Here is a 21,471-nt window from a genome sequence, read left to right as displayed (position 1 = left end):
CCTGCTGAAATGCAATTATAGATGGATAGTGAAATAGGAATATTTTGGCCCCAAAGAGGGAAGTCTGTTGCAGACTCATATTTCCCTGTTGCTTGATCAGCTGTGGCTGATGTGATAGTGGAGCAGAACCTGCAAAATTCTTCAACATATCAACTTTTTTTTTTTTTTAATTTATTATTTTGAAACAGGGAGTGGGTAGAAGAGAAGAGTGGGTAGAAGAGAACAGTGCTGGGTGTGTGTGATTATTGGGGGAATTTTGTTAAAACCAAATTGTAGGGGGCTCAGGGGTGTTGGCATGCAGGCACAATTTTTTTTCTTTCTTTTTATATTTTCTATCCTCTTTTTCCTGTTCTTTCTGCATTCACTGTGGAGGGAGCGAAGGGGAGGGATGGGCCAGTGCTACAAGCTAGTTGCTGATTACGGTCGATGCTGTTTTTTTGGGAATGTTCTGTATTTTCAATTTACTGCTTCATGTTTCTTATCCAATTAATGCACTGAAAGGAGGTCAGTAGGGCTGAGATGTAGGTTGTGGCTGTTGTCATTTGGAGTGGGACCTGATGTTTCGTGCGGGAAATTGGTGGGAGGGGGGGTCTGATCTATGTTTTTTGTTTTTCCTTCAAAAATTTGATGACTTGTACTCTATGCTCCTTTTTGCTGGACTCTCCTTGTATTTTGGTACAGTATGCTGGTTTTGGCTTTGTTGTTGTCATCAATAAAAATTGTTTCAACATAACCTTCCCCCCCAAAATTGTATGTTTTGGGGGTTTTATTCAAGACCCAAAAACACCACACAACTTGGTTTCAACAAAACTCCCCAAACAATCGCACACCCCCAGCACCGCTCTCCTCCACCCACCCCCTGCTCCAAGTTGTCTCCAAGTCTGTCAGAGAGACTGAACCAAAAACTATGAGTCACTGAGCTAGGTATCACCATATGCTGTAGATGCTGCAAACAGTGAAGATGCCAGGGGAAAAATAATCTTTCTCCAGAGCTACATCCGTAAATTGGGAGTTACCCAAAAGCCAATCTCTCAAGTGCTGCAATAAACAGGCAAGATTATACAATTTGAAATCTGGGATACCCAGACTTCCTCTTGACCAGGTACCTTGTTGAAATTCTCTGTGAAGCTTACCTCCCCCCCCCCCCCCCCAAAAGTAAAGAATCAGTCTACGAAGGCTCATAATGTCTCTCTTTAACAAGTATAATGGCAAAGTTTGAAGGGTGTAAAGCCATTTAGGGAAGACAACCATCCGGAATAGATTGAAATTGTATTTTTTTAGATTGAAACTGTATTTTTTAACTGAAATGTTTCAGTTCTTCTGTTGTGAACCGCCTAGAACCGCTGGTGGGGTGGTATATAATGACATTCTCTCTGAAGGGTGAAGGATGAAGACATCAACCCTTTTAATTTAACATTAGAGAAACATATGCTGCCCCCTTCTGTGTAGAGTTCACTCAGAAGTGGGTTCACTCATATTTATGGAAGATTCCATTTAACCTCACTTCTTCATCTTCTTTATTCTGGTAGGAATAAAGGTCACCCCTTACGTGTTCCCCTTTGTATAGAAAACAAGTCGGAGAGAATGTCATTAGCCTATGCCTGAGGGTCTCTATAAAGAGTACAAATAGCCTGGGTGAACCAAGGCCACATCCCATAAGCCTGCAAGGTGTCAAATAAAAAGCCCCAATCTACGAGGTTGAACGCTTTCTCAGTGTCGAAACTAATCACAAGTGATGGAAGATGTTCCAATACTGCTAAGATACAATGCATGTTTTTTGCTACTGTCCTACTCTTAAACCCAACTTGTTGTTCTGAAATAAAAACTAGAATAGAGGCAAGTCTAATGGCCAAGACCTTCGTAAACAATTTTGCCTCATAATTTAATAGCAAAATCAGTCAATAAGATTCGGGTTTATTTGCCTCCTTACCGGGTTTCAATAAGACAATAATTTGCGCCAAGTTCAGATGTCAGTGAAACTTCTGATTCTGCACTGCTTCATTAAACACTGCAGTTAAAATAGAGGTTAATTTGGCACATAAAAGCTTGTAAAGTTCACTCCAGAGGCTGTTGGGGACCCAGTGATTTCCCCAAAGCGCTCTGTTGCATAACCCACTCAATCTCTTCTGATAAGAAGGGGGCATCAAGTTTTGCTTGAGCTGAGTCTGAAAGAATGGGAAGATCCTGACCAGATAAATATACCTTGCCAGCCATTAGAGGTTGCCGAGGCTGAGAGTACAACGACTCAAAGAAAGAACGTAAGGTAGTGTTGATAGCAACATCGGTGCTAGAAACACTTTATCTTGCGAATCCAGCAATGCGAGTGCTCCTTCTCTGTTTCACCAATTTAGCCAGAAGTTTACTACTTTTATTAGCAAAACAGTAAAAGTGAAATTTATTAATATTCCATTGACTTCCTAGCCTGCTGATGCAATAAAGAGTTCAGAGAGCATTAGGTCTCCAGAAGCTGGGTCTTATCAACCAGAGCATGAGGGTGACTATACTGCCACCGCAAGGAGGAAACCCACAACATCTTGAAGCACTCCTTAAGTGCCACTTCTTGGGAACTGAGGGACCCTGCAGTGAGACTTTATAAAAGAGGCATAGATTAACGGTCTCACTGATAAACCAGTAGCCAAATAGGAGAGAAAGAAAGTAAAAAAAAGAGAAAAAAACCCTCTCTCCACCACTATACAATAATACCTCACACATCAGCATCAGGTGAACAGAACCACAGAAATTAAATATGATAGCTAGGAATAGCACTTAAGTCTTTAATACCAAACAGTAAGATACCATGTCACCCAAGGCTGCAGACTACCAGAGAAACATTATTTGAAAATGGTATTTCTGTTCAAGATGTAGGCAAAGTTTGCAAAAAAGAGCTGGCAGCAGCATCCTGAAACAGGTGGCCAGAACCTCCATAAAAGATTTTCAGCTGTGCAGGGTACATCAAGTTTAAACAAATTTTATCATGAAACATCTTGAACATAATGGAGAAAACATTCGTCTTGCTCACGTTACCTTAGTTGAATAATCCTGGAAGCACAAGATAGGCTTATTTTCAAATTGTAATTGTGTCCCCGTTCTGATTACTCGGATTGAAATTTTATGGTTATAATTGAGGACCTTAAAGATAACCACCGGCATGTTTCTGGAAAGCCAACCAATCTGATATTATTCCAGCGAGACCCTTTTCCCTAATCCTCTAGTTTAGCTTCCAGCTCGAGCAAACGGGACGTGCAGGTCTGAGAATCTGTCGTTAGCATGTGCACTGGGTCCTCCACCGTACCAAGGAGGCAGTGTACGCAAATTGATTGCACTGTGGATATCCTGGGAATCAGACTGGCTGATTCCCCCAAGACAAGTTTGGGAATCACTGATCTAAATAATGCATTTCTTAATGAATCAATTGAAAAAGAGGGATTACGGCCAAGAATCAACAGTTGATACAATCTAAAATTATCATACAAGTGACCTCCTGACTTCTACAGTGTTCTGTAATTTCTGTCAGCTGAGGAAACTGAAGGGGCTAAACTGGCTTCGTTGATTCACAAGGGAAACATTTTCATTCTGTCCTGATGAAGTTTATTAAATTATTATTATTATTATTATATAAGCTGTAGTACTGTAGTGTTTTGTGGGTATTTTAAGTTTACATAATGTTTTTGACCAGGAAACCAGTGTCCCAGGCTAAGATCTAACTGAGAAGCACAGTCAACCAGATCTTTGTCAAGGCCCTGCCCTAATTTCAGAAAAGTGTTCTGTGGAGACAATGTTATTAGACCTTCCCTGGGCAAAGTTAATCTTCATTTAGTAGTGTTATTGTTATTGTATAATCCCTGTTCCTTTGATTGCTGCTCATAGATTTTAGAGTGCACTTTATCTTTTTAATAAACTGTGTTGTTGGCTAATTCTGTGCAAGATCCTACCACTTTTTATTTAATCTGCAGATGCATTTCTTGAAACAAACCATAAGCTTTCTGAGGGTCAAAATATCCTTTACATACCACCAGACAACATCTTATAAGGCAGAGTACTTGCCCAGAGGAAAGAAGGAACCTAGTTTGCAGGAAGGAGTTTTCAAATGAATAAGCACAGGATTCTCCAAGTAACCACAGTTAAACCTGGATAGAACTAGCTATATATTTTTGTATATAAAATGCTTGATTTTTTAAAAATTTGGCATTGAAAATATGTCATGCAAGAAGCCTCAGCATTACATTTAAGCTTTTAAAACTCTATAAAATGGAAGAAATTCACATCTTACGGAAAACACAGTAACATGAGAACATAAGAATTGTCGGGTCAGACTAGTGGTCCATCATGCCCAGCAGTCCGCTCACACGGCGGCCCTTAGGTCAAAGACCAGTGCCCTATTAGAGTCTAGCCTTACCTGTGTATGTTCTGTTCCAATAGGAACTTATCCAACCTTGTCTTGAATCCCTGAAGGGTGTTTTCCCTTATAACAGCCTCTGGAAGAGCATTCCAGGTTTCTATCACTCTCTGGGTAAAGAAAAACTTCCTTACGTTTGTACGGAATCTTTTCCCTTCTAACTTTAGCAAGTGCCCTCTTGTTCTCTTCACCAAGTTTATCAAGTTTATCAAGTTTATTATGCAATTTGATTAATCGCCTATTCTACATTCTAGGCGATATACAAACAATAATGAATAAATAAAAACTTGGGGTAATTATTATAAAGACAAATAATATTACATAATTACAAAAACTTACAATCTTGAAACACTAGGAAAACTATATTTAAAGGGTTACATTCTGTATCAAATTCTATATTTCAGGATTACAACAATAGGGAGGGAATAAAAGCACAAATAAGAAAATAAAAGGTTAAGAAGAAATGTAGTTATTTATTAACTAAAAACGTCATTGAAAAGGAAACTTTTAAGCTTAGTCTTGAAATTAGCTAAGTTCTTTTCTTCTCTTATATAAATAGGGAGATTATTCCAAGATTGTGGGGCGGTCACTGAAAAAATAGTAAGCCGTCTAGTGTTAATAACTTTCAATGAGGGAATAGCCAATAGATGTTGATCCTGGGATCTCAGTGTTCTTGTCGTTATATAAGGAATTAACATTCTGAAAATAAAAGCTGGGGTTTGAGACATTATTGATTTGAACGTAAGCAGACATATTTTATATAAAATACGATGTGCAACGGGAAGCCAGTGGGATTCTTTAAGTAAAGGAGTGACGTGGTCGAATTTCTTTGCTTTATGAATTATTTTTATGGAAGCGTTCTGTATGATTTGAAGGCATCTGATTTCTTTTTGGGATATGCCCATGAACAAAGCATTACAATAATCTAATTTAGAAATAATTAGGGAATGTATTAGGATATTTAAAGATTTTGCGCATAAGAATTTTGCAACAGAACGAATTTGGCGTAATCTAAAAAAAGTAGATTTAACCACGTTACTTATGTGATCGTGGTATGTTAATTTAGTGTCGAATGTTATACCTAGGATCTTGATATTTTGATGTATCAGCAGAGGAGTATGATTAATAGAAATCGGGACAATTGGTTTGCTACAATCTTTCACCTTGGAGAAATGGGCTGCGACATGGCAAATGAGGTTTAACATGGATAAGTGTAAGGTGATGCATGTTGGTAACAAAAATCTTATACACGAATACAGGATATCTGGTGCAGTACTCAAAGAGACCCCCCAGGAAAGAGATTTGGGAGTACTTATCGACAAGTCAATGAAGCTGTCTGCACAATGTGCGGCAGTGGTGAAAAGGGCAAACAGAATGCTAGGAATGATTAAGAAAGGGATCAAAAACAGATCAGAGAAGGTAATCAAGCTGTTGAACCAGGCCATGGTACACCCCCCAACTGGAATACTGTGTCCAGCACTGGTTGCCGTACATGAAGGACACAGTACTACTCGAAAGAGTCCAGAAAAGAGCAACTAAAATAGTTAAGGGGCTGGATGAGTTGCCGTACAGTGAGAGATTAGAGAAACTGGGCCTTGAAAAGAGGAGACAAGAGGGGACATGATCGAAACATTCAAGATAATGAATGGAATAGACTTAGATAAAGACAGGTAGAGAGAACGAGAGGGCACTCTCTAAAGTTAAAAGGGAATAGTTTCTGTACAAATGTAAGGAAGTTCTTCTTCACCCAGAGAGTGGTAGAAAACTGGAAAGCTCTTCCAGAGGCTGTTATACCCTCCAGGGATTCAAGACAAAGTTAGACAAGTTCCTGCTGAACCAGAATATACGCAGTTAAGGCTAGAAGATTCAGTTAGGGCACTGGTCTTTGACCTAAGGGCCGCCGCGTGAACGGACTTCTGGGCACAATGGACCATTGGTCTGACCCAGCAGCGGCAATTCTTATGTTCTTATGTGAACAGTCTCTTTTTCTCTACTTCTTATGTTCTTATGTGAACAGTCTCTTTTTCTCTACTAAGTCAATTCCCTTCAATATCTTGAATGTTTCGATCATGTCCCCTCTCAGTCTTCTCTTCTCAAGGGAGAAGAGGCCCAGTTTCTCTAGCAACTCCCCCAGTCCCTTAAACATTTTTGTCACTCTTCTCTGGACCTTTTCCAGTAGTACTATGTCCGTTTTCATGTACCAGTGTTGGACGCAGTATTCCAGGTGGGAGCATACCATGGCCCAGTATAAAGGCATGATAACCTTTTCAGATCTGTTTGTGATCCCCTTCTTAATCATTCCTAGCATTCTGTTAGCCCTTTTCGCCGCCGCATATTGCGTGGACGGTTTCATTGACTTGTCTACAAGTACTCCCAAGTCTCTTTCCTGGGGGCTCTCTCAGAGTATAGCTCCGGACATTCTGTCTTCGTGCATACGAATTTTGTTACCGACATGCATCACCTTGCACTTATTCACGTTGAACCTCATTTGCCATTTCGCGGCCCATTCCTCAAGCGTATTATGTCTCTTTGTAGGTCTTCACAATACTCCTGTGTCTTCACTACTGTGAATAACTATGCATCGTCCACGAATTTAATCACCTCACTCATCATGCCAAGTTCTAGGCCATTTATCAATATGTTGAAGAGCACAGGCCCCAACACCGAACCCTGCGGCACTCCACTCATGATGTTTTACCAGTCCAAGTATTGTCCATTCACCTCCACTCTCTGCTTCCTATCCGTTAACTAGTTTTTAATCCACGTGATTATATCACTCTCGATTCCATAGCTCACAATTTTATCAAAATTTTAATAAACTTGAAACTTACTTCGGAAAACGCAAATCAAGATTTCTAAGCGTTTTACAATTTACAATTAAAAAGGGGAAAACAATGAATAAGTACCGACTAAACAGTACATCACACATGTAAAACTATAGGAAAGTGGGGAGAACTACAATTTAAAAGTAAAGAGAACAATAAAGGTAAACCACCATAAGGAAGCTAGGGGGTACAGATTATTAAATAACCTTGGCTGATTCCAAGTCACTTCAACAGTTATATGCATCACGGAAGAGCTAGCACTTTAAATTTCCCTTAAACTTATTTAGATTTTTTTCCGCCCTGATATGAAGTGGTAAGGAATTCCATACTGTGGGGGTCGTAATTGCAAATGAAGTGGCCTGACGTGTGCTGATAATTTTCAGGGCTAGTGTGTAAAGATGTTGAGATGAAGATCTTTAATACTCTTGAGGGTTCATGTGGAATAAGGAGCTTGTGGATAAAGGCCGGTTCATTAGTGTTTTGTGTCTTGAAATAAATAGCTATTTTATATATAACTTGATGTGGTATTGGTAGCCAATGTGAACTTTTCAGCAGAGGAGTAACATGGTCAAATTTCTTTCTGTTAGTAATAATTTTTATGGCTGTATTTTGTATCAGTTGTAATCGACAAATATCTTTTTGGCATATACACTTGTATAGTGCATTACAATAATCTAGTTTGGATATAATAAGAGAGTGAATTAGAATGTTGAGGAATTGAGGGTCCAGTATGTTTGCAAGAGCTCTAATCATCCTTAGTCTAATGAAAGTTTTTTACTACTGAGCTAATTTGTGTACGATAAGTCAGTTTGCTATTTACTGTATAATAACTCCCAGAATTTTAATAGCATTGACAGAGGTAATTGGAGTGTCATTTATAGTGATAGGAGATGTGAGCTGAAAATCTAGGTACACGATGTCGACCGGGTCACCTTTGTCTATCCGCCCATTTACTCCTTCAAAGAAGTGCAGTAAGTTTGTCAAGCAAGATCTTCCTTTGCTGAAGCAATGCTGGCTGGTCCTCAGTTTGTGTCCGTCAAAGTGATCGATGATGCGATCCTTTATCAGTGCCTCCACCATCTTTCCCAGTACAGAAGTCAGATTCACTGGTCTGTAGTTTCCCGGATCTTCCCTCAAACTTTTCTTGAAGATTGGCGAAACATTTGCCACTTTCCAGTTTTCCGGAATCTTTCCTGATTTGATCGACAAATTGGCTATTTGTTGGTGCAGTTCAGCTATAACCCCTTTTAGTTCCTTGATTACCCTCGAGTGGATGCCGTCCAGTCCCGGGGATTTATCGTTTTTAAGTCTATCTGCATACCTCTTCTAGATTGACTGTCGTCCCTGTCAGCTTCCCGTCTTCATTTCCTGTGTATAGCCTGTCGGCTTCAGGTATATTGGATATATCCTCTCTAGTAAATACAGACGCCAAAAATGTGTTCAGTTTGTCGGTGATGGCTTTGTCCTCCTTTCGTACTCCCTTTATTCCCTGGTCATCTAATGGTCCCACAGCTTCCCTCGCAGGTCGTTTCCCCTTAATATATCAAAAGAATGGCTTAAAGTTTTTGGCCTCCTTGGCTCTTTTCTCTTCATAGTCTCTTTTGGCCCCTCTTACCGCTTTATGGCACTTGCATTGATGTTGTTTGTGCTTTTTCCAGTTTTCTTCCGTTTTTGTCCTCCATTCCTTAAACAAAGTCTTCTTGTCTCTGATCATTTCCTTCACCGCTACAGTGAGCCCCGCTGGTTCCTTGTTCTTCTTCCTCTTGGAACCACTTCTGATACGCAGTATATATAATTTTGCACCTCTGTGACTGTGTCCTTAAAAAGGGACCATGCTTGCTCTAGCGTATGTACAGTGTGCTTATCCTCCTCCTAATCTTCTTTCTCACCATGGCTCTCATCCCTTTGTAGTTCCCTTTTCGGAAATTCAGTGCCTTGGCCGTCATTCTGGATCGATTTTTTGTTCCTGTGTCTAATGGGATATTCATGTGGGATATTCATGTGGGATATTCATGTGGGATCTCTGGGAGAGTAGGAGTCAGGGGGTGGGTCATTGGTATGGGCAGACTCGATGGGCTGTAGCCCTTTTCTGCCGTCAATTTCTATGTTTCTATGTTTCTAGGTTGAAGTGAATCATGTTGTGATCATTGTTCCCCAGCGTCCCTTCTACTTCTGTATCTTGTGCCTGTCCTCGTAGTCCATTTAGAATTAAGTCCAGAATGGCATTTTCTCTCATATTTTTCATGACAAGTTGTTCCAGGAAGCAATCGCCTACAGCATCCAGGAACTTGGTCTCTCTACTGCAGCTGGAGTTGCCTAGGTTCCAATCTATTCCCGGATAATTGAACTTACCCATGATGCCTCCCTTGCATTCGCGTTTAATCTTGTCCATCATATTCTTCATCAGTCTCTTCGAACTGCCCTGGGGGTCGATAGTAGATGCCGATCTTCGTATCCGTTCCATTTGTTCCCGGTATTTTAGCCCATAGAAATTCTACCTTGTTGTTCGTTTCCAGCATGTTCTCTCTGGTACACTCACTTCCCTCTTTTATGTATACGGCAATACCCCCATCTTTTTGTCCTACTCTCTCTCTGCAGTATATCTTGTATCCCAGTAGCACAGTGTCCCAGACGTTGTCCTTGTTCCACCATGTTTCCGGGATGCCGATGATGTCCAAGTTATCTTTTTGTGCCATAGCTTCCAATTCCCCCATTTTATTCTGTAGGATCCCTGCGTTTGTGTACACTTAAGTTTGTGGCCTGTTACTTTCTTGCACTTTCTTTTTCCTTCTGTCTCCCTCGCTTCCGTCCCTTTCGATCCGTTGGGATTTCTATTTCACCTATGATCTGGTGAGTCTTCCCTGCAATCTTCTTGCATGGTATCCTCTGGGTATACCGTTTTCTGAACCATTAACTCTTGGTCGACTGTTGGCTTTCCCCTTCTTCTTAGTTTAAAAACTTCTCAATTTCTCACTTGATGTTGCTTGCAAGTAGCCTCATTCCATCTCCGCTAAGGTGGAGTCCATCCTGCCTGTATAGCTTGCTCTTCCCCCCTAACGCTGTCCAGTTGCGCACAAAGTGGAATCCTTCTTCCTCACACCAGTGTTTCATCCACGCGCCAACTGCTTGCAGTTCCGTCTGCCTTTTCCCATCGACCCTGGGTACTGGCAAGATCTCCGAAAGTGCTACCATCAGTGTTCTGATCTTCAGCTTCCTTCCCAGCACCCGGAACTGGTCTTTCAGCATTTCCCTAATGTAGTTCCTGTTGCTCACATCATTTGTCCCAATGTGGATCACCACCGCAATATCTCCTCCTTCCGCACTGTCGATGATCCTATCGATGCGGCTCACTATATCATCCACCTTAGCCACTGGTAGGCAGGTTACCAGTCGATCCTGTCTTCCTTCTGCTATGTGGCTGTCAACATGCCGGATGATGGAGTTTCCCACAACGATTGCTGTCTTCCCTATCTTCTCTTGTCTCTCTAGCCACATGTCCGCGTCCATCTCTCTAGCTGTTGGTGATTGTCCTCCAGGTGGTCCTCACTCTATGTGGATGAATCTTGGCAGTTCCTCTGTTGTTCCACGGCTTTTCTGTATGCCTCTCTAACTCCCTGACTTCCTCTTTGATGTTCCTCTCTTCCATCATGGTCTCCGCCTCCCTGACTTCTTCAATGTTCCTCTCTTCCATGAAGTTTCCAGCCTCTCTGATCTCCTCCTCGACTGCACAAAGCGCTTCCAGTTCTAGTACTCTGCCCTCCAGTAGCTTGACTTGCTTCTTCAGGCCCTCCAGTTCCTTGCATCGAGTGCATACATAAGACTGCCTCCCAGAGGGGAGGTAGTCATCTATATGACAAACAGTGCAGAAGACTGGGTAGCTCATCATCCTGCTTCTATCTGCTGCTTCCATTGCTGTCTGTTTGCCACTCTGTTTGTCTGAAGTGGCTTCTCCTTGTTTCCCGGGTCTTATGTTCTTCTTGTTCTTCCCTATATGCTTTCTCCCGCTGCGTGTAGTGTCCTTGGTGCTGTTACTGGGTAGTCCCTCTCCTAATTATATGCATACTACCCCTGCTGCTGTTGTGTATGTCCTCTGTGTCTGCTGCGTTTGTCCTCCGCAACAGCTGTGTGTATTTATTTATCTGCTGCTGTTTGTGTTTGTCCTGTTGTCCTTTATGGTATTTGCCTGTGTAGGTGTCCTTCCCTGGTGTTTCCTCAGTGCAGGGATGTGTCCCTTCTTAAGGCCCTTCGCAAAGACGGTCTCGCTAAGACGCCTTTAACGCTCGCCTTCAAAGCGCGCTGAATGGCTGAGCGCTGTTGGCCCCTCCCCTTTTAAGGGGGGAGCTCCAGTTTAGCATGGCATGTATCACCAAAATGCACAAAAATCCTATGCTAAAATGCAATTACTGCCCACTTTACCTTGAAGCCATCGAACTTGTGTGGCTGGTCCATATCCTTTTTCATTCTTTGCTGAGATTCTAAACACAACCGCAGGCCTGGATGTACAGTCAACATGAGCACTGGCAAGCTGTGCTGTAGACACAGTACAATAAGTCTTTAATCCACAGTAAACTTTCATAAAGGTAAGCTGGTTTAGATTCTCCTCAGGTAGCTGAGTTGTACGGATTGCCAGATAAACTGAATATTCCAAGATAATTCCAGAGGGCGAGGAAGGAGGCTCCCAGGAAAGACGGATGTTATCCAAGTTCTGCAAGGAAGAACACAAAAAAAGCTAAGCACAATGGTTACATCATCATTTCCCAATATAAATAGAAAACTGTAGTTTATCTCCTTCTCCTTGGACAAGTTTTTAGGTGATGGGACTAAACCGCGCCAGACAACCGTGCGCGGACAAAGACACTAAGACAAATGCACGCAGGACATCAGCGTATCGGATTAAAAGGTAACTTTAAAGCGATCCGAGAGTGTGGGGGGACCTCCCCCCCGATTTTACTTAAAAGTGTTGCCGCTGCAGTTGGTGGTGGGGTAGGGGGGAAACCCCCCCACTTACAGAGGAAAGTGTAATTTTTCACTAAAACACTGGGAAAAATTACTTTCCTCTCCCCCCCAACAGCAGCACCAACACTTCAAAGTAAAATTGGGGCGGAGCACTTTAAAGTTACCTTTTAATACGGCGCGCTGACATCCTGCGTGCATTTGTCCTGTGCGCTTTCATCTATGAACCAGTCTTTAAGGCCTAGTGAATTTTTAAATGCTGCTTTAGTGGCTGCAGAACTTCTTTGCAGTCAAATTTTCTTGGTTTTGGTATCCACAGTATAGACTTGACACATTTTCTCACCTTTATAATTTTGACAGCAGATGGTGCTCCAGGAAAACCAGGGATACAGGTCTTAAATTCACTGATTTTACTGAAAGGACCTATTCCACAGCCATTGATTGCTGCTACTCTGAATCGGTAAACACTGCCTGGCATGAGATCCTGTTTCTTCAGCAAAGTGTAATCTGGCATATCTGCATTTTCTTCCTGGGAATTTAAATTGTGGAATATATGTTCATTCAGATGGGCGTGATAAATGTACGAGCAAAATATTTTAACATGTCTTGCATACTTTTTAAAACAATTTACAATGTTCAACATAATTAAAAATTTAACAGTATTAATATACAAAATCTGAAAAAAGGAGGAATGGAGAAAAAATTTATTCAACAAAAATAGAACTCTCCATTAAGGAATAATTGCTAAGCACCGCTGTACTTGTTAAAGACGAAAGAAAAAGCCTCAGATTTCTGGTGAGTTTTTAAATATGGCTCTACCAATCCAACACCATAGGCATAAAAAACTTTCTTCGTTGTTATTAATGAGTCCCACTGCGAGGAAAAAATTTACTGTTATGTTCTTTGTAAACAACAAAAAGGTCCCACTCTAAGGCCAACAATTGTTTTGTGGTGTAAACCACCACTTCTTTAGGGCCACTGAACCTTCAATACATGATTTATTGAGGGTGGGGGGAGGAAATGGAATGGGAACTTGATTTAGGGATTTCATGAATAGTTTTATTAAGGTTTTATTTTACTTGTATATCAGGTGGGAGGGTGGGGATAATATAATTGTACGTTGAAGTCTGTAAGTTCCATTGTGCTTGTTTTTAAGTATCCATATTTGCACAATTGTAGTTGAAAAACTTAAGAAAAAAAAATATATATATATAAATATATAAACTGCTGTAGAAACAAAAAAACAAAAGTTGCTTACCCACTTTCAAGTAGTCACATCCTTTGCTTGCTGAGAATACAAAAAAATGGCACCTCAGCATACTTAATATACTGGATGATACTCGAGGCCCCCACTTACCTATCATTCAGAAAACTACTAAATACGTACCTTTTCAGCAAACACGACCCTTAATAATCCATTCACCTCACATGACACTTACCCCACCCCTGCCCCCTTCCTCCTTCACCAGTCCCTCCCTCCCCCACTCTCTACCTCCCCTACCTAGCTCGATCAAACCTGCAATTTCTGTAATATTGTTGTAAACCTGCCCTCTTTGCAGACAGTTAAGAATCGCTGTAATTCCACGGCTGACTGCGGCAAATCACTGTAATTTATTGTAATTCAGCCTGCAATTTGCTGTTAAAAATACTTCTAATTATGCTGTAAATCTGCTTCTAATTTTGTAAACCTACTTCTAATTTTGTTGTAAATCTGCTATTCAATGCAGATCATTTGCTAATTGATGTAAACCGCCTAGAACTCACTGGGTATGGCGGTATATAAGAATAAAGAATAATAATACTCCCTGGTGACCAATCGGGTTAAACAAACCTCTGGTTCATTCATGGAGTCCCTGAACATGGCACAGGAAAAAGCTTCATTCAAAATAAGTTTCTCTGTAGAGACAAATGAGGCACACAGCTGATTCTTTCATGTTGCTCGGTGAATCCATTCAAAAACTAGTAAAAATAAAGCCAGTCAATGTTGGCATTTAAGCCAGAAGGGTGAACCACATTGAGTATGAAAATCCAATATTGTTCTCTACCTTGCAGTTCCAATTGTTTATTTTTACCATAGATATTCCTTGGAATGTGATCAAGAATAAAACATCTTAATTGAAAAAAATCATGTGAAAATGAAGTACCATGTTGTATTAAAGGTGCTTGCATAACTCCTCTTGAAAGGGCACTTCGATGTTCATTCAGTATTAAATGTAACTGTCTTGAGGTTTGCCGTACATAAACTTTACTGTAGGGACAAATTATACAATACATCACAAAATCTGAATCACAGGTGGTTTCAAACCTCAAATTGTATTTTTTGCAGTCTAATGGATTAATAAATTATGTCACAGATAACATAATATCACAATTTTTACATCTGCTGCAGGGCTTGTGATGACTGATCGATCCATCCTCACACAGAACTGCAGGACTCAGTTTTTCTTTCAGATTCATTCCTCTTTTGTAGGCAAACCTGAGCAGATGTCATGAAAATGCCGGTAGCATAGTTATTAACACCAAATGTTTACATACGATTCTCTGTAACTGATGTGTTTTAGAATGAAAATTCAAAATACATGTGACAGCACTGTCAGTTTGTACTTCAGTTAGCAGATAATCATGATTTGTATATAATGCTCTCTTATAGGCTCTCCAAATAACCTTTGCTGGGTAGCCATGTTGTTCAAACTTTGTTTTATAAATTTCTCACTTGTAGAACATATCTTTCTAAGTCCGAAAAACTGTGAAACCAGAAGACTGCTTTAAATGAGGTGGATGAAAGCTATCAAAGTATAAGAGAATGCTCCGATTAGTATCCTTTCTATTAAACTGTAGTCATTAATGTATTGTCAATACACTTTATTTTAACATGCAGTTCATAACAAATTTGATTCTTGGATGTCGTTCATTTAACTATTGCACAAAATATTCAAGGGAAGGACGATCATCCACCCAGATAAAAAAATATCATCTATGAACCTCATCCATTGCAACACCTGCTCTTGAAATGAGAACTCTTTACCCATTGTTTTTCAAAACTTGACATGAACAGATAAAGCAGAGCAAATCAAAATCAAAAGGGGGGACTCGTTCTTGAAAAAGCCTTCGGGCGAAACTTGTTGAACCCTAAGGTCCCACCCGAGGTTCAAAAACAAAAAGGAATAAAGAAATCTAAGTACACAAGTTTTGAAGCAACATAGATGAATGGTTATTAAAAGTGATAAATGAATTTTTTGAAAACAAACATTAATGAATTGCACAAACATAAAGCACAAAGCACTACACACTTTAAATAAAATTAAGGTCTGATGATGAATAAAAGCCTAAAAAAGAAAAGCATGCCTTCAAATAGTTTGGCTGGTGGTTGGCTGGAACTGAAGACCATAGAGCTAGTTATCATTTACTTATAAGTTATTATTTACTTATAAATCATGTGTTCTAAAGTTTATTAAATGCCGTTGTGGATTGATGGTGTAGATCAACACTGACAGCGTCATAAACAATATTGGGCTATTCTAATACAGCACCTTTAGTATAACACAGTATCTTATTTTCACATGATTTTTTTCAATGAAGATGTTTTGTTCTTGATCACATTCCAAGGACTATCTGTGGTGGAAATAGATGACTGGAATTACAATGTAGAGAACAATATTAGATATTCACACTCAATGCGGTTCCACCCTTCTGGCTTAAACCCCAACATTGACTGATTTTATTTTTACTAGTTTTTGAATGGATTCACTGAGCAACATGAAAGAATCAGTTGTGTGCCTCATTTGTCTCTACAGAGAAACTTCTCTAAAATGAAACTTTTTCCTGTGCCATTCCTGTGCCTGTTCAGGGACTCCATGGACCAATCAGAGGTTTAACTAGACTGGTCACCAGGGGGTATTAAGTATGCTGAGGTGCCATATTTTTGTATGCTCAGCAAGCAGAGGATGTGACTACTTGAAAGTGAGTAAGTGACATTTGGTGTTTTGATTTTTATCTGTTCCTACAGCAGTTTATATTGATAAATCATTTACTGTAGGTTTGTTTACTCGAAGGTTCAGTGGCCCTGAGGAATTGGTGGTTTAAGCCATGAAATGATCATTGGCTTTATAGAGTGGGGGCTTTTTGCTGTTTACAAAGAACATTAACAGCAAACTTTTCTTCGGGGTGATCAACAGTACTGTTCATTTAGCAACAATGAAAGTTTTTTATGCCTCTGATGTTAGATTGGTAGTCATATTTAAAAACTCACCAGAAATCTGAGGCTTTTTCTTTCGTCTTGAACAAGTATAGTGGTGCTTAACGATTGTTTATTAATGAACAGTATTAATATACAATCCTGTCATAAAAACAATACTCTCATCTGAAGGGGTTCAAGTGGTCTATGATATATATAAAGTACTTTATATGTATCAAAGACAAGCATTTGAACCTCTTCAGATGAGAGTATAGTTTTAATGACAGGATTGATTATATTTTTACTCTTGTCCTTTTGGAATTTTTTCTGGATATACAGTATTAATATACAACATACTAATTAATGTACAGAAGAATAACCACCACCACAATAAGGAGAGGTGGCAAGGAAGAAAAATACTCAAACCACCATTTATAAATAAATTCCAGCAATAGAGTCACACAATCCTTTAGCAGTAAATGCTGCTGCATGTTTGATCTGTGGAGGTTTTAGATTTGAATGTTACCGAAAGATGTTACCTTTGCTAATCTTTCTTGTAAATCCATACTTTATTCTGGGACCAGTGGGTTATTTCCCTCCACCTGCCAGGATCTACAGGAAGCCTCAAATTTCAGAGGCATATAGCCCCTCCCTCTCATCACTGAGCATGCTCCCCTGTTCACCAGTCAGTCTTAAAGCAGCTAGGAACATCTGTAGAGGGTAATAACAAGAGAGAGGACCGGTGAAACTCCCTGGCAATCAAAATCAATTCTGCTCACTTAAACAAATGCAACAGCAACAATAAAAATTGAAATAAGTTATGAAACTTTGGAAACCTGAACGACAAAAAACAGTGCACTCAAATAGGGCACTGGTCTTTGACCTAAGGGCTGCCGCATAAGCAGACTGCTGGGCACGATGAACCACTAATCTGACCCAGCAGTGGCAATTCTTATTTCTTATGCCATAGGGAGACAAAGACTGCACTGTCATAAGGGGCGCCTGAACTAGGGATCCCCCCCAAAAAATTAAGTGCTAAACCCAGTCTATTGGCACTGTTATAAAGGCTGGTCAGAAAACAGAAATCCAGCTTACCAGTACTTTTAAGGCAGACAATCAACGAATCAGCAAGTTTGGGTGGGTTCCCACAATAAAGTGTGGATTTACAAGAAAGAAGATTAGCAAAGGTAAGAACCTAATTTTTCATTCTTGTACAATCCCACTTTATTACGAGACCAGTGGGATGCAACAGCCATCATGAAAATTCAGGGTGGGACGGATAAGCCTGCTGCCAAAACAGAGGCACCAAAAACAGCATCCTACTACTATACCTTTCTTCAGGCCATCCTGCAGAAACTCCAGGATCTGAGGAATTGATGGAAGAGAAGGGTCTACCTGTCTCAGGGCACACCAGGTCTGGTAACACCTCCAAGACTTCGCATAGGCCGCACTGTGGACATCTGTTTGCTGTGAAGCAACGTGGCAATCACCGCCAGTTAAAGCCGCACACTCAAGAGCCATGCCATAAGACCAGAGCGGTTCAGATCCTGCATCGCAATCGAACCCTGTGTGAGAAGGCGAGAATGACAAGGTAGCCAGAGTCGAACCAAGTCAGCATACCATGGTTGCCTTGGCCAATGGGGTGCCACCAGGATCACCAGCCCATCATGGGCCGCTATCCGCCTCAACAGACACCCTATCATGGGCCACAGAGGGAAGACATAAAAAAGACCCTCCCGGGGCCAGGGCTGGACCAGAGCGCCAGGCCTTCGCTGCCTGCCTCTCAATGATGACTGAAGAACTGATCGCTTTCTTGTTGGCTGCAGTCGCCATGAGGTCAAACAAGGGGCACCCCTATTGATCTACTATGCAAACGAATGTTCTTTAAGAGAATGACCACTCTCTGAGGTCCAATGTCTGACAACTGAGAAAGTCTGCTTGAATGTTGTCCACTCCTGCTATGTGCGCCGCTGACAGTGCCACAAAGCGTCTCTCCACTCACCAAAAGAGCAGCTGAGCCTCCACGCCCAGAAAGGGACTCTTTGTGCCCCCCTGATAATTGATGCAAGCCACCGCAGTGGCACTGTCCGAGAACACATGAACGGCTCGATAATGGAGACGATCCTTGAAGTGGAGAAGGGCCAACCGAATCACCCATAGTTCCAGGTGATTGATCAACCACTTGTGCTCTAAGGGCAACCACCAGCCCTGTACAGGGACAGTCATGCACACTGCTCCCCAGCCTTTGAGACTCTCATCTGTTGTCAGGATCACCCAATCTGAGATCCAGAATGGAAGGCCCCGGGACAGCGAGAGAGGACACAACCACCACGCTAGACTGTCATCCAGGGCAAGGGTGCACGTAATGGGTCCCGCTGTGGATTCCAGTGAGAAAGCAGAGCATCCTATAGCGGCCGCAGACAGGTTTTGGCCCAAGGGACCACATCAATTGTTGCCATCATGGTCCCCAGAACCTGGGGATGCTGCCAAGCCATCAGAACCAGAGTGGCCTTAATAATCTGTTGTAGTTTCTCCTGACAGGACATGGGTAGAAACACTATGTTCTGACCCATGTGAAATCAATTTCCCAGGTACTCCAAGTCCTGGGTGGGCTCGCGGTGACTCTTTCTGAAGTTGATCACCTAGCCCAGACATTGCAGCAACTGCACCACCTGACAGACAGCCCGATGCCCCTTGGACAATGAGGGAGATCTGATCAACCAGTTGTCCAGATACGAGTGAACCAGGACACCTAGGGTGCAGAGATGGACCGCCACCGCCACCATCACTTTGGTGAGGGTCCGGGGTGTCGTCACCAATCCAAAGGGCAGTGCCCCAAACTGAAAATGCTGCCCCAGAACATGGAATTGCAGATACTTCAGGAAAATATTCATGGAAAATGGGAATGTGGAGATATGCCTCCGTCAGATCCAGAGGCTAGAAACTCCCATGGTGCCATCGATGCGATCACTAAGCGCACTATCTCCATGCAAAATCGAGGGACTTTCAGGGCTGCATTAACTGCCCTGAGGTCCAGAATTGGTCTCCAATCATCGGATCCTTTTTTGGAACGATGAAATATATAGAGTATCTACCCAAGCCTGAGTCTCACTCCGGCATGGGTTTGATTGCTGCGGACTGGGTTTGATTGCTGCGGACTGTGGCCTGCACCCAAACTACCTTCTCAGGGTGGCCCGCAGGGAAATCCAGAAAATACTGTCAAGGGACAGAGAAACTCAGATTCGTAGCCATCTCTAAGAACCTCCAGAACTCAGCAGTAGGAGGCGATGGCCTTCTATTCCACCAGAAAGGCCGACAACTGCTCCCCGATGCATGGAGGAGACATCAGGTTTCATGTTTATTTAAAATTTGATATCGCCTATAAAACTTCTAAGTGACATCGGCCTGGTGTCAGAACTGTTTCTTAGCAGAAGCTACCAGCTGACTTGCGGCAGACTGCTGAAGGCGAGACCCGCCAAAGCACAGTCTGGCAGACGAAGAGGACTGTTATCCTGTAGCAGGACATGAGTATGGATAAGAATGCCGGAAGGGACAAAAATTAGAACACCCAGAACTCCTAGAAGGGCGGGACCTGCTCCCAGGCAATGCCTTGGGTTTACGATCCTGAACACTGGCCATAAGGTCATCAAGACCCTGGCTGAACAGGAGCTGGCCCCTTGAAGGGCAATCAGCTCAATGTAGCTTTAGAAGTTGAATCATCAGACTACTGCCGGATCCAGAGCATTCTGCGAGCCGAAACAGAATAGGCGCCAAGCTTGACTAAAACTTTCAAGATGTCGTACAAGGCATCAGCCATGTAATCCACTCTGGAGATGAAAATCCAAATCACAAAGCACCAGCGTCAGGATCATGGCAAAGCTTGGAATGGCACACCTAAGCCACGAAAGAGGAGGCCAACGCTGCTTTAACACCATCCACAGCCAAATCAGATGCTTAAGGATGAAATCCACGTGTCTGCCCTGGACGTCCTTCAGGATCACCCCCACCCCCCATTGCTGGGAAGGGATGTGCACTTGGGTGACCTGCACCATCAAAGAATCTACCTTCTGGGAAGTAAAGTGCTTGCTAAAGCCATCTGCCATGGGATAAAACCATACAATGGCTCAAGCACATTTCAAGGGACCCTCAGGAGTCTCCCAGATATCTGTAAGGATCCATACAACATTCGGATGATCAGGAAAAGAGGCAGATTGTGGCCTCTGGTCACTCATGAGGGAACATTCAGCAGTGACCAGCTGTTCCATCTGCAGCTTCAATTCCTGCAGATTCAGCGATTAAATCCACAAGGTACGCCAGTTTGAAAAATCTGTGCACAGTGAGGTCCTCCCCCAAATCACAGAGCTGCCTTGTGAAAGCAGAGGAATGAAAAGAGTGTCTGATGCAACTGTGGGCACAGCTGACTTGCTCCCCAGTACCCCCAAGAAAGGCAAGAAGACTGACCCTGGGTCCCTTGGAGCAGGGGTCCCTGTGATTGGCACACAGTCCAGTGGAAGGGAAACAAGCAGAGACTTTTTAATTAAGTATGCCTGATAAAGCATACTCATAAATTCCAGAAGAAAATCATCCTCCGTGGCAGGAGCTGATTTCTGCACCTCAGATTTGGAATGCTTGGAAGATTTATGAGGTTTTTTGCCGGAGCCGCGTTTGCACTTTGCCAAAATGTTGCTAGCACACTTCCCAGGGCCCCCTGATACCATTTTCGCGGATGTCAGGGCAGAAGGCATTTGAAGATCCTCCCTGGAGGTTGAAGGCAAACCTTCAGGCAAATCTTGTCCCCATCACAGGTCGCAGCATACATGCAACACGGCTGCGCATCCGACAGCCATCCACCACAAATGAGGCATGAATCCATCCCATCCTGTCCTGAGGAGGCTATCTATGAGGTTTTTTTGCAAAAACAAAGCTGGCAGCTATGAAAAATAACTTTAAATTCAAATCGTGAAAAATCCAAAATGGTTGCCACGGGTGCCAATTTTGATCAAAAATAGCCCATGAAAATCACAGGAACCCCAAAAAACATCGGTTTTGGGATTTTAGAGGTGGGGAAAGGTAGGGCATGCAGGGAAACCACCCAAAATCCCCTTTTTAAGACCCCCCCCAAA

General features: G+C 42.0%; 1 protein-coding gene across 5 annotated transcripts in view; it reads right to left on the bottom strand.

Annotated features, from left to right (window-relative positions):
• Positions 1–21,471, bottom strand: part of HCFC2 (host cell factor C2) — a 154,743-nt gene that overhangs the window by 24,960 nt on the left and 108,312 nt on the right. For 4 of the 5 annotated variants that reach the window (XM_033953353.1, XM_033953355.1, XM_033953354.1 and 1 more), the window contains 2 exons: positions 12,518–12,703; positions 11,638–11,926 (listed from right to left, as the gene is read on the bottom strand). In XM_033953353.1, coding sequence (XP_033809244.1) covers positions 11,638–11,926; positions 12,518–12,703 — 475 coding nt within the window. Of the gene's footprint in view, positions 1–11,637; positions 11,927–12,517; positions 12,704–21,471 lie in introns of those variants that run through there. The other variant, XM_033953357.1, reaches the window with a different exon arrangement.

Source organism: Geotrypetes seraphini, chromosome 7, assembly GCF_902459505.1.
Source record: "Geotrypetes seraphini chromosome 7, aGeoSer1.1, whole genome shotgun sequence".
NCBI classification, from domain to species: Eukaryota; Metazoa; Chordata; class Amphibia; order Gymnophiona; family Dermophiidae; genus Geotrypetes; species Geotrypetes seraphini.
This window is presented reverse-complemented; position numbering and strand designations above follow the sequence as displayed.